Source organism: Centruroides vittatus, unplaced genomic scaffold (genome assembly GCF_030686945.1).
Source record: "Centruroides vittatus isolate TY-2023 unplaced genomic scaffold, ASM3068694v2 contig_1427, whole genome shotgun sequence".
Lineage (NCBI taxonomy): Eukaryota > Metazoa > Arthropoda > Arachnida > Scorpiones > Buthidae > Centruroides > Centruroides vittatus.
In genome coordinates this window covers 1,115,307-1,131,366 of record NW_027120893.1, presented here as the reverse complement: position 1 = coordinate 1,131,366, position 16,060 = coordinate 1,115,307, and the positions used below count along the sequence as shown (strand labels likewise).

The 16,060-nt window shown below is 30.6% G+C and overlaps 1 protein-coding gene across 2 annotated transcripts in view; it reads right to left on the bottom strand.

The window, feature by feature from the left end:
- The window catches only part of LOC136968285 (tetratricopeptide repeat protein 39B-like), a 101,464-nt gene extending 87,738 nt beyond the window's left edge, over positions 1–13,726 (bottom strand). The window contains exons 1-2 of one of the 2 annotated variants that reach the window (XM_067262285.1): positions 13,463–13,726; positions 102–210 (exon numbers count right to left, since the gene is read on the bottom strand). In XM_067262285.1, the coding sequence (XP_067118386.1) occupies positions 102–210; positions 13,463–13,509 (156 nt within the window). In that variant the 5' untranslated portion in view covers positions 13,510–13,726. The remainder of the gene's footprint in view (positions 1–101; positions 211–13,462) is intronic. The other variant, XM_067262286.1, reaches the window with a different exon arrangement.
- Between the last annotated feature and the right edge of the window lie 2,334 nt (positions 13,727–16,060).

Below are 16,060 nucleotides of genomic sequence, written 5' to 3'. Positions count from 1 at the left end.
TTTAAACGATTTAAATCGTATTTCCAGTATATTTAACCTACATTTCTAGTTTATACGTTAATAAACTGACGTATTAATTATAATCGAGAAAGTAAGCTTACCTCATCGTCACTTTCACTCTCCGCCATGTTGGCTTTCCTGCTTCGAATGGAAGCTTCGTGTTGGCGGCAGCTGCCCACCATTTCCAAATGATTCTGTTGACCAAACACGCTGCGGGAGTTGTCGCAATTAAAATTATCGTTAATTTTATTAATTCATTTAATATATATTATTATTCAAATTATTATTTGTTTTAAATATTACACTAAAAATAGTTATATGGATAAGCTGTTATAGACTTTATATTAACAATACGAATTATAAAATTTTATTATAATTATAAAAAAAAAAACATTTATATAATTTTGTTTTAAACTGTTTCTATTTCCACAACCGAAATTATTGTTTATTTAATTCATTTTTTTGTATTTATATCCTTCCTTACGACTAACTTATATATATAGGCTATGTGATTATATCAAGGCGATAGCACTCATTCGAATCGTTTCCTGTATGAAACATCGTTTAACCATTTTTTTATGATTTGTCATTTTGTTGAAATCGGGTCTTTGAACATTACTAATTAATTTTACAATCAATTATATCTCTTCCTTAAATTGCAATAACATCGTTTACGTAACGAACATACCCAAAATTATAAATGCTTTATCCTGCAAGATTTTGTTTTACACATCGCAGCATTAAAAATAACTATTTATATATCACTTATAAATTGTAATGACGTTTAAAATTGAATATTATTAGTCAAAATTGGTGAATCATACGTTATCCAGGTTACATCGCATAACGCTACCATTTGATGTGCTTTTCGGCAGCTCTGTAACAAGGATGGGACAAATGGAGCTTGACATCACTGATCTCAAATAGACACAGTGATGATGTCAAGTCCGTAAAAAGTAATAATTTTAAAGACAAGAATAGATTTTCGTATTCTGAATTTTATATTTTTAAAACAAATTTAGTGATGTTATTTATTAATAATTTCGCGGATACGAGAGAATGGAAAATAACCTTTGTAAATGAATACCATTTCAATTGTATATAAAAATAAATACCGATAGTTATTTAATTTTATTCTGCCTGCTTACACATATATTTGACTTTCGACTACTGGTTCTATAACCGTTGATTATACTTGGACTTCTACTCCTGAAGCAGTTGGCATTCACCAGAATCGAGTGTGTATTATTTATCTGACTAAACGCCACTCGATTACCATTTTGTCACGTGCAACTTTGTCGTATGTTGAACATTTCTTGTTTTCAAGGAACCCAACAATATGTATAAAATCATATACAAAACTAGTATATAAAATGAAAAATAAAAAAGTAAAATGATAAGAGAGAGATATATCAATCACGTATTTATCAATTTTATTAGATATAAATATTTATATAATATAAATATATTAAATAGAAATGAAATTGATTTTAATTTAAACAAAAATTGAGCTGATAATTAAGTTAATAACAAAGTAAAGGAAAATATTTTCTTGTGAAATCATATTAAAAAAAAAACTGTAAACAATAAATCTGATAAGCATTCCAGAAGGTTTTATTCGTGACATTATATTAGAGAAAATATAAATTGAAATACATCAAATATTTCGCTTTGTTAATTATTTTTAATAGTAATTATAACTATAAATAATTCAAATATTATCATTATGTGTGTAGATGATAAAACAATATTATTCAAAAAAGATAATAAACAACAAAAAGATATCTACTTGCATTTAACATTTAAAGTATTGATATATCAATTAACAACACCCATTATTGTCTTCAATAATGTTATTAAAGAAAAATGTAGAAAATAAATATATAGAGTAAAAATGAACCGCGGTTATATATAAAATAACAAAATGAATTTCTTTATTGAAATATGATAACTTCGAAATAATTCAAAGTAAATAGGTTAGAGCAGCATTTCTCAACCAGTGGTACACGTATACCACCGGGGATACCCGTTAGTGCCACGAGTCTATATACACACAGAAGGTTCAGGTGGTACGCGAGTGAAAAAAAGGTTTAGAACATCTGGCTTAGATCATGCACGTACTATTTAGGTCTATTGACACGTTTAGTATAGAAGAGTTGTTTATTTACCATTTTTCGTAAGAATATTATTTAGTTACAATAACTATTATATCTTCCTTTTCAGTCTTTTTAATTGCTATTACATAATTCACAATATACTATTACGTTTCCAATGATCCAGCGATATAGTGCAATATTAAATTATCTCTTATCAAAAATCAATTAAAAAATTTAAATTAAAACTACATCAAAAGCGTAAATGTCAAGGGCAATTGAGTCGTCAGAGATAATAAATATTTCAATTACTTACTGATTTTTTGATAATACTACGATTAAAAAACAAGCTCATTAGTTTCTAAGGAGCAAAGGATTTTATTTGATTTTTTAATGGTGCGAATGATTTATTTATTTGTTCTTTGTTTTTTTTAGATATTATAAAACCAGGACTAACGCAAAACTTCGTCATTTCTTTTATATTGACAGTTATTTCTTAGTATTTCTTCAAAATATCGGGAAAAAAACCCGTGTTAAAGTAATACATTTTATTTATAATTTAAACATTATTATGCATTCTGTCTCCACCACATGTCAGCGCAGCCTCCATTTCTTGAGTTTTGATCTCTTTTGGATTATTTTAACAAACTTTTTCCATTATAATTGCGAATTTTGTGGAGCCAGAAAATAACCACAACCATAAAGAAGACAAAAGGACTATTCCTAAGATTTTTTACTAGACTTGTCTAGTATTGTATTTTTACTGATCTATATATAACTTATAATTCTATTAATAATTTGTAATTATTCTTATATTGTAATGTTGGCGATAGTCATCATAGACTTTTTTTTTTCTTATCCAATTGAAAAGGGCCAGTAAGGCCGAAATGCATTTTGAAAAGGTTAATTAAATACGCTGGGAGTAAAATAAGCCTGTTCGTTAGTCCTAAGTAACTATGTTTTTGTAATCAATTAATATAGACAAGAAGCTTTTTAATACAATATAATGCTTAAAACTTTTTTCAGTGGTTTACACAGGCTCCAACACACATTGATCAAACAAAATGCAAAAGCGTGATAAATCGGGATTAAAGGGTTTTCGGCCTATTTTTATAGGCCATCCTCAGGATGGCCTATAAAAATAGGCTGAAAGCGTTTGAATATTAAATTGCAGTAAGTTTTTTCCTCAACATATATTCCTGCATTTGCATTATATTATAGGCCTATATGTTCTGTAAAGATGTAGACATTCTATCAAGAGCCGATTGCAAAATGCAGATGTAACATTATGAATTCGCTATTAAAACTAACTCATCCCGTACGTGGTTTTGTATGATCGCGCAGAGATGTTCGTGCAGAGTTCTTCACAATCCGTTTTAAAAGTATCATTAAACACAATCTCTGTATTAACGTAAAATATCACGTGCAGTAATTATACATCATAGAGGATCAATTCGGCAAATTTTTAAGTAGGTTATACAGAATGGCAGAGAGGGGGAAATGCGGTTCGCTTCGCGCAAATACATTTCCTTCGAAATTTTTCCATTAAAATCGACTAGGATGCGGACTTCGTAACGTTTCAAAAACATGCAGTCGCTTATTAGACATCCCGTGTAATGCGGGAAATGATCCTCCTGCACGGAAAATAGCGTGTAATTCCGGTAAAATGCAATTTCGCTTCGTTTCTCATTCGGAAAATTATTCCGTCTTTCCTCTTGTCTGTTCACGTCGCGGATAATAATGTTCCTTGCGTCATTTTCGACGGAAAAAAATCCGATATTTCGTTTTCAAGATTTTATACGCTTTGACACACCTTTAGTTTACAATAAATATACAATATTATTTTTCGAATTTCTTTTAATTGGTAGTTTTTAAGTCCAAAACTTTTATCTAATAATTTTGATTATTTTCCATTTTAATTGCGAATATTTAGGCTACTTATATCAATTATATTTTTATCTATTTATATCAATTTTTTTTTAAATTACAAATGATGAAACGTGTATTTTGTAGCTGAACACTAAATGTTACGCTTTGATTAAAACAAATGTATAATTTCATTTAGTATTGAATACGTCTAAGTAGGTTAAAGGAAGAAACATATTTTAAAAGAATGCATCAATCATTTTCGCTCTAAACATTATTTGTGCTAAGCGATTTTATAAAAAGCTAAACTAAACCATTTGTCGACGTGACCTACCCAAATTTCAATAAATATTTCACGATTTGCACGTAACAATTGTTAGAGATGTAACTAGAGAATTTCCTCTGAATAAAAAGTTTATCGCTATTTCTTACCGCATTTTTATTATATTCAAATTTATTCAGAGAATAAAGTAATTCAAATTAAATTTTTTATAGCTTGCTTGTAGAACAGTTTCGAAGTGGAATGAAGTAATCAATAAGCTGTATGTGTGTGAAGTATATCAATAAAGTATTCGATATTCCCAAAATTTCCTTACGGATCAAAATCTCAAGTCCAAATTATTTTTTTCTAAACTTAATATTTCGATTATATTTTGAACACTTAAAACAAAAACAGTGTCTAAGATAAATATTGACAAATAATCACCCACCAGTGGCCGAGCGGATAAAATTACTGAAACACCGAACTCGTGGATGATCGTGGGGTCCACCCGTCCTGAAAAACTATCTCGCCAACTTGAAGTTTTCCGGGTATTCTTCACGTTTGTGGAGAATAAGTAGGAGTCACTTTCCCTTAAAAAGTCCTCCTGGGAGGTATTTTCCATTCCGCAGATTGTCCACGTGTCGCGTTGCCGTAAACAAATAATCCAATCGATCAATAATCAAACACATAATTTGGATTCTAAATAATTAAAAACTAAAAAATGAATAACTTCAAAATGGAAGACAAAATGCTATAAGATGTAACTCCTATGATTAACTTTGAATATTAAAAAAGAAAGAGTTAATATATTGTAGCTAATATTTCAGTAATATTTTTTTCATATTTAAGTGTTTCAAGTTGAAATTTCTCGAAAAATATAAAATAACAATGACTAAAGCTATTTCGTATTGACCTCGATTGTTGTAAGGTTAGGATGATTGTTCTTTTCTCGGTATTAACTATTTTAAAATATTGATCATTTACAATAGTCAAAAATGACGTAACATAATATTTTAAAAAATTATTACGTAACAAAATAAATAATTATACAGATTTTAAATAATTATAAATAAACAAAAATCTCATTAATTTTATATTAAAAAATGGCGAACGAGGCTTTTCCGGCACTCGAACTCTAATAGGAGGTTAGGGGAGCGGAAAGAAGTCCGATAATTTTTAATTATAGCATCTCTTAATATAAAACTGTATTGCAAATTCTTATACTAAACACATAACTGGATATTAAATTTTATATCAATGTTGTTGTTGTTGTTGTTGTTGTTGTTGTTGTTGTTGTTGTTGTTGTTGTTGTTGTTGTTGTTGTTGTTGCTGCATCAGGACATTACCTTTAAGATTTCATTAAACTTTGTTAATCGAAGTGAATTAGCATATAAGAAGTAAAGATTACAGTAGCAAAGATTAGATTATTTCGTACTTCTAACCTTTTTATTATATAATAATATAGTATTTGATTTATATTTACAAAGGTTATCTTACGTAAGAGTTTATCACACCAAGTGCCATCTAATACATTTCAACATTCTTTAAATTGTGTACAGTGGAGGAGTAAAGAATTTTTAAAATACGTTAGATTAGCCACTCGGTGCGATAAACCCTTGCGTGTTACTTTGTAGTTATATAAATCAAATACTATAATATAACAAACATTAATACTTTTTTCTAAATTTAATATTTTCGGAATAGAAAAATTATTGAGCTGCAATTTTGAAAAAATTGTAGACCTATAAATTCCGACTGTCGTCCACTGTTTGTCCTTCCTTAATATCGAGAAAAGAGTTATATAGATGAAAGTCGAAACCTGTAAAGCTTAGGGGCAGGAGGGCCCAGATTAACTATACACAAACTTCTGCTCTAGAACGGAAGTCACGTTACTTCGAAATGTTCCTCTCAACAGTGTTAGAATAATGACCGATACGACTCTGTTGCTAACAAGATAAGTATGATGTACTGTACTACAAGGGCAAGACACCACTAAAATAATTGAGAAAGTTGTGACGAAAAGATGCAGCCGTTAGAATTAGTTTGATTTATTTGGCGATCGATCGAGAGGGATGCATCCCAGGAAGACTTTTATGGAGGCTGGACCCTATTTAGGTGTTACTAACGTGAAGAAAACCTATAAAACTCCACGTGGCCAGCCCGTTGGCCGTACCCGAATCCACGACTAACTGACTACCAGTGTTCACTGGTTTTATCTACTCCGCTGCTGGAGGGCACTTATTAGAATTAAGGAAGTATTCAGAAATGAAAAAACCCAAGTCGTTAGATGTGGAAAATTAAATACTTATATACTTTTCACAGGGTAACGCTTTCCATTTCACTCAGGCAAGTGCTATAAGCTACCTGTCTCACAAGTCAGTAATGATATAGTGCGTTTATTTCGCGCTATATAATTGTCGCAGTAAATAAGTGAATATATCAATAATATATATTCTTTTTGTAGGAATTATATTTAGGTTATTATTATGTTAAATTTTTGCCAATAGATGAAGCTACGAGTATAGATAGATATTAATTGATTTACAGAAATCCAATAAATATTTTGGGGTGGGATGCACAACATTATCTAAGTTAGGAATATATGAACGTAACAGCCGAGATTCGTAACAATTGGTCGAACGGCCTAGGAGTGTATAGCGAACAAACAAACAAACAAACAAACAAACACCCTCATTTATACATATACATATACATATATATATATATATATATATATATATATATATACATATGATAAGTTTACTTATATATTTATTTCGCTTAAAACATTATCTCTTTTTGTATTTTTGCATCAAATTATTTGAATTTGAGACAATCAAAAAGAATGAATACAAAGGTTTGGAAATACGTTGTGCTGAAAATATCCTGTTGTTGATATTTGGTATAGCAACATAAAATATTACAAAATATTAATAATAATAATAATGAACAATATAAGTTTGGTAATATATTTTAATATAGCATTTCTATTTAAAATAATCTTACTCTTAATGTATAATCTTTTACCATATAACAAAGTGTATAAATATTCTATATATTTTTAAAATATATAAAATATTTATATGCAATATCTTTCAAAAACTTCTATTCTTTTTAAAATCAAATAAATGTACACTTTTCTTTAATTTTCCGTTTTCTAGAATAAAAATCTGACCGTCAGCTCGAGCTAAAACAGAGATAAAGATAAAGGACAATTGGTGATACTTATTATTTTTAACAAGAATTTTAAAAATATTAATTAAGAAAACAAAAACTTCGCAAATAAAAATGGCAAACTAAGTGTCGAAATTATAAGTCGAAGAATTCGTCATATTTATTTATTCCCCCTTTTAAATTAAATTGAAGCGATCAATAAAAAAGAAATATGTTAAAAATTATTCAAATATTTAGTATATTTTCCTTTCTTAGCGAGGTTGAGGCCGAAGTTTTAAACGTGTACGTCGGACGTTGAGCTCCGCTTTCCTGTAAGCCTAGAAATTTGACAATGGCGTTTGGAAAGTCAGTGGAATCATGCTCAACGTTCCAAACGCCATTGTCAAACTTCTAGGCTTACAGGAAGGCGGCGCTGAACGTCCGACGTACACGTTTTCGCGTTGAACATGTCGGCCGCAACCTCTCTATTAAAACAAACAAACAAACAAACAAACATATCATAACAAATACGTAGAAGAAAATTGTGACTCGTGTCTCAAGGTTATTCTGTCCCATGACTGTTCAGTTTGACAAGTCCATCTATAGGAAAAGTGCGCAACCACGAAACAAAGGAAATAAGTCAACGGATAAAAAGCTACCTGAATAATCTTTTCCTCGTTTCTTTTACTTTCTTTTCTTCTAAGAATTTATTATTTGTTGCCTTTTCTCCTAAAAATTTGAAAACTAATGACATTTGTGCCGTATTCAGAGAATTTGTTTATTTTGCTGCTAAGCAGCATGACTATAAATCAATAGTTCATAACATGAATTAATGAAAATTGTTTTAATATAAAATAGAACTGTCATTATGCTTAATGGCTTCAAAAATGCAATTAGACACTGATTTAATTAAATTTTGTAAGATTTCTGGATCCATTTAAAACCAGCACTGGATAATTTCTTGACTGTAACAGTCGAAAAATGCCTGTTATTAGAACAAATTTTTCAAGCAAGAATGTCTCACAAGTTCTCAATAGGATTAATGTCCGGGCTTCTTGCCAGCCACTTCATAACTTGAATGTTATGACCTTCGAACCACTTAGTTGTTCAGCGTAAACAATGAATACTGGCGTTGTCCTGTTGGAAAATACAATCAGGTCCTCCAATTTCTTTTCCAAAAGGTAATAAATTATTTTTTTAGAATTTCTTGATAAGTTTTAGATGTCTTTCTATCAGTTAAAATCACTAAATTTGATAAGCCATTAAGTACAAAGCAGCTCCACACCATGACAGAACCACCATACTTTTTCCTGCAGAAAAACTGCAGTCTTCGTTCATAATATCATGCCAGTAATTAGGCAATACAAATTAAATTTCTTTTCATCACTGAAAAAGATTAGGAGCCATTGGTCATTCCACAGCATGTGATCTTTAGCCCAGTGTATTCTTGCCAATTTGTGTCATTTTGTTAGTGATGATTTTTTTTTTTTTTCATTGAGGTATCAAATTTCATATGTGGAGCTGCTAAAATTCTTCGACGAACAATGCTTTTTGATATTTTTAATTCGCTTTCACACAAAATTTGACAAACTGATTTATCCTGTCGTGATGCAAGACGCACAATTCAATTATCATCCCTTTGAGATATGATTTTGGGCCTTCCCGATTGATATTTAGAAAGTATTAGTGATGATTTTTCCAAAATTTTATAAATTCCAGAAGTAGATCTGTTCATTAAAACAGCAATTTCTATGACACTATATCCTTTTAATTTCCATATTCATGCAATTTCTTCCATGCTAAATTCTCTTCTATGTGGAATTTCGAATGGACAGATAATCCTTAGATAACCGAAACCCGGTAATACGGACGGTCACGGTCGTTTTGGATTAAAAATTATATTATAAGAAAAGTAGTGTTGCCTCGGATAATGCGGAGCCACGATTAATCGGAGTTCAACTTTACTCCAATATAGAGAATTTAATTAAAAAATATGTAAATTTAGCCCAATTTCAGTACAGTTTTATAATTTTAATTCGATTTCTTTAAAATTATACTGTATTTTAATTAATAGCATATTTCTTTTATACATTGCCCGTTGTTTAAATTGCGATTAAATTTCAAATAACAATTAACAACGAAAATGAACATAATGGAATATATTATTAAATTAATAAAAGTGTCTAAAATTTGAATTCGGGCTACTTGTATTATTCTAAACTTCATCAAGCATGATAATTTTATGTAATTAAATAATTTCTCCTTCGTAAAGTTATTCTAAAAATAAAATGCGATGTATTAAATAATTAAATGGTTATAAATATATAGGGCAGTTTATTAAAAATAAGAAAAAACATATCTCAGCCCATAGTTTAGTATATAGGTTATAGCTAAAGAAACAAGCGTAACGAATTCAGTTTTTCGAACTTTTTTATTACAAAAATTAACAATAAAATCACTCAAAAATTCATTAAATATTTTTAATCATTATTAATAATATATATTAATTATATCCCCTGTACTCCCTGGATTCCCCTGTATTATATTAATAATACAGGGGAGTCCAGATCATATGGACTTCTGTGTTACCGACGTAAGCTTAAGTTTGAATTTAAGTATTTTCGCTAATTACAATTACAGCATTATTGTTGTTAGATAAAGATCATTCTAATGGAGAAATCTGTTGTGTTTCCTTTATTCTCGTGGATTTGTATTTAATTACATTTAATTAAGAAGTGTATCGATCAGTTAATTTAAGAATTTGTCTTAACACTTATTATATGAACAAAATTTGCATAGAATATTTTATCAATTTCTAATAATCCGAAAAGAAAAACATTGAAAATTTAGTTTTAGATTATTTTAAAATCTGTAATAAAGCTAATCCAAATATAACTAAATTTCTTTTTCCCTTACCTTTTGGTCACTGTCTTTTTCATATTTTTCACAGGACAATAGGACAGCCAGATGTCAGAAGTCCCAGTATAATAAAGTCAGACCGCTTATGAATATTTTTCAGGGTCCGATTTGGACAAGAGACGTGTAAATTTACTTAATTACTAAAATAAGTTGTAAATTTATAAGTCTTCGATAAAATATTCATAAAATCTAAATAAGAAATCGAGAAATTTTAATGAGACTAGGCCAATGAAGTGACTGAAGTAAAAACTTGTCCATCCAACCGCTTTTTATAATGATATTCTAATATAAGTTAAAGAGTTCTACGTACAGTACTTTCTATTACGTCCCCGAAGACCTACTAACAGCGCTTCGTTTAACAGATGCCAGTAATTACACGCAAACATTTCGCACTGTCTGACAAACCACCCATGAAAAGAGTAGTTTTACTAAGGAAGAAATCGTTTTCATTAAGCCAAAAGCCAGGTAGAAAAGTGCCAAATTTGAAGCAAAGACTATGTCATTACTTAATGTATCGGGAGAATTAAGGACGTTGGATGAATTCAGATTGACCTGATCGGGCAAACCTGGCTTGGATAAGTTTAACAGTGTGTGGAATCGTAAAAACTGCGCCGAAAAGTCAGGCAGATTTCAGAAATTTCGTGTGCAATAACTGTTTGTAATATAAGTTAACTCCAAAAATATAAAAATATTTATGAAACAAGTCAAAGTCCTCGATGCCATTGTAACTTACAAATTTTGTTTTGTTCAAAAAATAATAATTGCTTGGAATAAATTAATCCGGGATATCAATGTTCATATTTCACCAATTTACATGGTGTTTTCTTCAGATTAAATGCAAGTTACCTTTGACAAACAATGCTCTTGTTTTCTGGAATATAAAATGAGCTTAAGTGATTAAGTACAAAGTAACCATCAAGAAAAATGATCGCTAGTAACTGACCAACTGATAAAAACTATATTAAATTAGAAATAAATGGAATGGATTTTTAATCATTTATACCAGCGTTTCTCAAAGTGGGCGATAACGCCCCCTTGTGGGCGGTGAGTAAATCTAGGGGGGCGCTGGTGGCAGGGTACTGAACGGTGATCAAAGGTAAAAGTTTCCTTTCCTCTGTCAAACGGATAAGAGGAAACATTGCATTTAATGGTTTCCAGATGTCGAGAACAATGTACGGTAAGGGCACAGTGTGAGATTCATAGAAAAGTTTTCCTAAGAATATTTCAAATCCTTTCTCACACGGGGGGCGTTGGGTATAACTTTATGGAACAAAGGGGGCGGTGGATCGAAAAAGTTTGAGAATCACTGATTTATACGTACAGTACCGAGATAAAGTTTATCCATATTTTTAAGAAATATAACATTCAATACTAAGACTTTTTAGATTTTCTCCGAGGAATTTTAAAAAAGTAATAATTTATCAAGAATTCTTAAATGAGCTCTTCAATGTTACGAAAGTGCTTAATACTAAGTGACTGCGTACAATAAATATTTATATACAGGTAGGTGCACCGGTACATTCGGGCCCTTCCTCTATGTCGTCGAGTTGCCCTTTTCTTAAATTAATCCCCAAAACAGCCCTAAAGTTTCATTTTATTTTTAAATTAGTTATTTATTTTTATATCACAGAAAACGTTTTACTGATGACAAAATTAAAATATTTGTTATTAACCGAAAAATATGTTCTAGCGGATCATGATTGTTTGGCCGTGTACCCAGATACCACAATATTTGATATACGCGGTAGCATCGAGGGATTAATTAATTGCGTTAATCAAAGAATACCTGTATATACATATATATTTCGATGCCCATTTTTTATAACTTGAGTCGCCTTTCTTTTATAGTCTGCGGGCAACGCTGTATACAGGACTGTCGAGAGGGAGGAGCTGGAGATTTATCCCAGGGCCCGGAGACAACTTAAAGGCCTTAGTGTTCCTGCCCCTGATAAAGTAATGTGTTTTACTAACAGAAAATAAAATCTTTAAGATTGTTTTTTATTAATAAAGAAATATTTTACAGTACGTATTTAATTTGTTCAAAAAAATAAAAATAAAAGGCAAAAGTGGTTGCCTGATTCCAGGGTCTTCAAAGTGTGATACGCGTACCTCAGGGGGTATGCAAGGTGATACTTGGGGGTACGCCAAGTATCCCTAATACCTGTATAATATAATATATATAATATAAGTTGTATCCCCTATAATACTGTATAATATATTGTATTATATTATAGGGAATACAACTTATAATTATTTTCGTCTTAGGGGTACGCGATCAAAAAAGTTTGGAGACCACTGCCCTATTCCGTACAAGCTCTCGACGACCCAATTTATGTATCTAGGAATCATTAGTTTTTCAGATTACCTACAGATCTGTGTAATCACATATTTAGCATAACCTACGTAATATCAGTGAAGAAAACCTAAAATAGCTTATACTCGTATTTTAAAAATGTATTAAAGATTTGTTGCATTTAACAATTGAAGCCCTCGGGGGCGTATAGTGCTAAACCTCGGAATCACGTAGCTGAGGTAACTGAGTTTAAATGTTTTACAAGACTGTAGAGACTGTATTGGGCATGGGAGTAGAGCAATCAGGCAAGGGTCCCTAAGTTCTTTTCCGGGCCCATGAAAAACTCCCAGCTCTCCTCCTCTCGATGATTTTGTTACTACTCGAATAGTAGTAGGCTGTGAACTGCAAGCAATATAAGCATTTAGTGCAATAACCTCAATAAACTTGAGGAAAAAGGCTCTTCTGTAGCAAATCAGTTCACAAAGATTCGAATGATGTTCTACTTCGCTCGTTACAAAACGATATCTGATGACGTCAAATTTCTTAAAATAGACAGCTATACCGTATTTTCGGCAACAAAGAACGTGTTTAAGCTTTAACTTAAATGCCAAAATCCACGTTTATTATGAAAAGTACACTTTTAACAATAATTCTTGCGTTATATTTTTCTAAAATTAGTCACATAAAACATATAAAAAAATAATTTTCGTCAACGATTAAGTATTTAAATGTGCTACTCCATCAAAAATAATAAAAGTTGGCTTTTCTCTATTAAATGTTTTCTTTCTTTTTTTTAACCGTTAAATTTAGTTTTTACTTTATTATTATTATTTACTACTAACAAGTAAGATGTAAACAAGACAAGGTTAAACTTACCTTCCCGCCCATTTGTATATGTGACTACACGTATCCGTAATAGACATGAAGTACAGTATCACAGCTTGTATTACTGCTTTAGAATCGAACGTGATAAGATAATCAAGACGGAATAAAACAAATAAATCTTTTTTCCTGTATATCACGCTACATTATATATTGCCACGTGATAACAGTTCTCGTGAAGGAAATGACGTAAACTGTGACGACATCCGGGAAAGATGAGGCATAGATCTGATGAAATTCGTTAATAATTACAGAAAATGTACATTTAAAATTACCTTCAAACAAAATTTATATATATACACTATATTATAAATGCTATCAAATCGACAAGTAACCGGTTATTAAGAGATCAATCACGTGACTTGGCATTCCGTACGTAGGTCATCCCATTCACTAAATACAGAAGCAACAACAGGACTAAATCACGCTAGGGTGCGTTGTTTGACGCGACTTCCGTAACTCGTCGTTTCTCGGTCGACCGGAGGTCATGACCTCTTAATAAAGTTTATTATGACACGCCTTTGATCAGACGTTCAACTAAAATTGCCTTTAATAAAATCCGATTTTAAATCTTTATACACGAAAACATATATATTAAATTAAAAAATATATATTTATTTATTTAAATAATTATATTTCTCGTGTAATCGTTTATATATTACGTAATAGAATTCGTTCTATTTATTTTCAGTGTTTCTCCCTTTGTTCGTGTAACGAAATATGAACTTTTGTAATTTATTACGTAGAAAAAGAAGTATTTTTTCCCGATATTTGTTTTCGTAAAACGTTTAATTTACAAATTTATAACGTAAATGATTTACGAATAAATATTTACGAAATTAATAACTTTCGTAAATCGTTCTAAATTTTTAACTTAAATAGATAATAAAAAGTAAATACAGTATTTTTGAAGAGTTTAGTACAGTAATAATAGAATCTCGCACACAGATTTTATTAGTATTTAATGTATACAGAGAAATAGTAGACAAAGTTTCTAAATGTTAATTTGATTAATTTGTATACTGTGTAAACTACAAAGTATAAGACGTATATAAAGTAGTGTAAAAGTATTGTTATTGATATCAGAGAGAATTTTTAAAATCTTCACATTAACGCCAACGATGAAAGTGTAGTGTAGCATGCTTAAAAAATTCTTCTCTTCCTATTTGGAGACTACAATTAAGAAATTATCGATGATTTGTAGATTTATAACGAAAGAATGGAGAGACCATTTCAATCAAAACATCAAATATTTTCTTTTTATACTGGTGTGACTTCAGTTTTATCCTCCACTGAACAAATAATTGTTAAATTAATTGATGACCAGAAATAGAGCGCTTATATTAGGACTATATTGTTAAAGTTTTTCATTGTTTTCCATGTAACACTGAAAACTCAATAAAATATACAGCATTTTAAAATTTTTCCATGCAGTGGAGGACCCAGTAGTAGTTAATAGCGAGGTTGAGGCCGAAGTTTTAAACGCGAAAACGTGTACGTCGGACGTTCAGCGCCGCCTTCCTGTAAGCCTAGAAGTTTGACAATGGCGTTTGGAAAGTCAGTGGAATCATGCTCGACGTTCCAAACGCCATTGTCAAACTTCTAGGCTTACAGGAAGGCGGCGCTGAACGTCCGACGTACACGTTTTCGCGTTTAAAACTTCGGCCTCAACCTCGCTAATAATGATCAGACCCTGCTTTAATGATGCCAATTAATCGACCTTTTTTTCCCTTTTGATAGATTAACAGTTTAATCGATTAAATTTTGCTCTTCGATTAATCGTTAACTAATCGATTTTTTTTTTAAATCGTAAATTTGAATAGACAAATCGTTTTAGAAATTATTTCAACTCCTCAGCATAGCATTAGTGTTGTACGTCGCAGGTTGTAGCTATGGTAGTCAGGGTTATTAGTGATTTAAGTTGTTCGACTCCAAGTAGATCAATTTTACTGCAGTTTTTATTAGTTATAAAACCCCATTTATATTTTATTTATGATTACGGTATAAGCTTTTTATATGAATATTAAAGTAATTCGATTATTTATATATATTATATTACTTGTTCTGTTTTTGCTGAGTTAATCCTGAAAAATAAATCGTCGTTGTCAAATCTTAAACTCGTGTAGTTTATATAACAGTATTCACAGAATAATCTAGCAACGAGTTGCGTAACTTTCCCGGCTATTATAAGATTTTATTTTTAAAATACTGTATTACTAATCAAATCGTGTATGGCGCCATCTATTATGAGATTTTATTATTAAAAAACTTTTTGTTTTTAATTATTATAAAATAGCAAAAGAGTTAATTTTGAGGGTAGAGATGAGTTTTAGAAAAAAATATAAATGCTAACAAGTAAAATCTTCATTAAGTCTGACCCCTCACGAGATATATCATGTGATCACCCTCTCTCTCTTCATCCCTTTGACCTTTCACAACCAAAATTTACCAGCATCAATGCCCCTTATATACAAGCTACAGTGCCTGAGATATTAAGCGAAATAGACGCCTCCCTCACACACGATTATTTTGCCTTTTTTGGATTCAGGGGTCTCAAAATGTGGAGATTTGACACGTTCCAATACTTTCCTT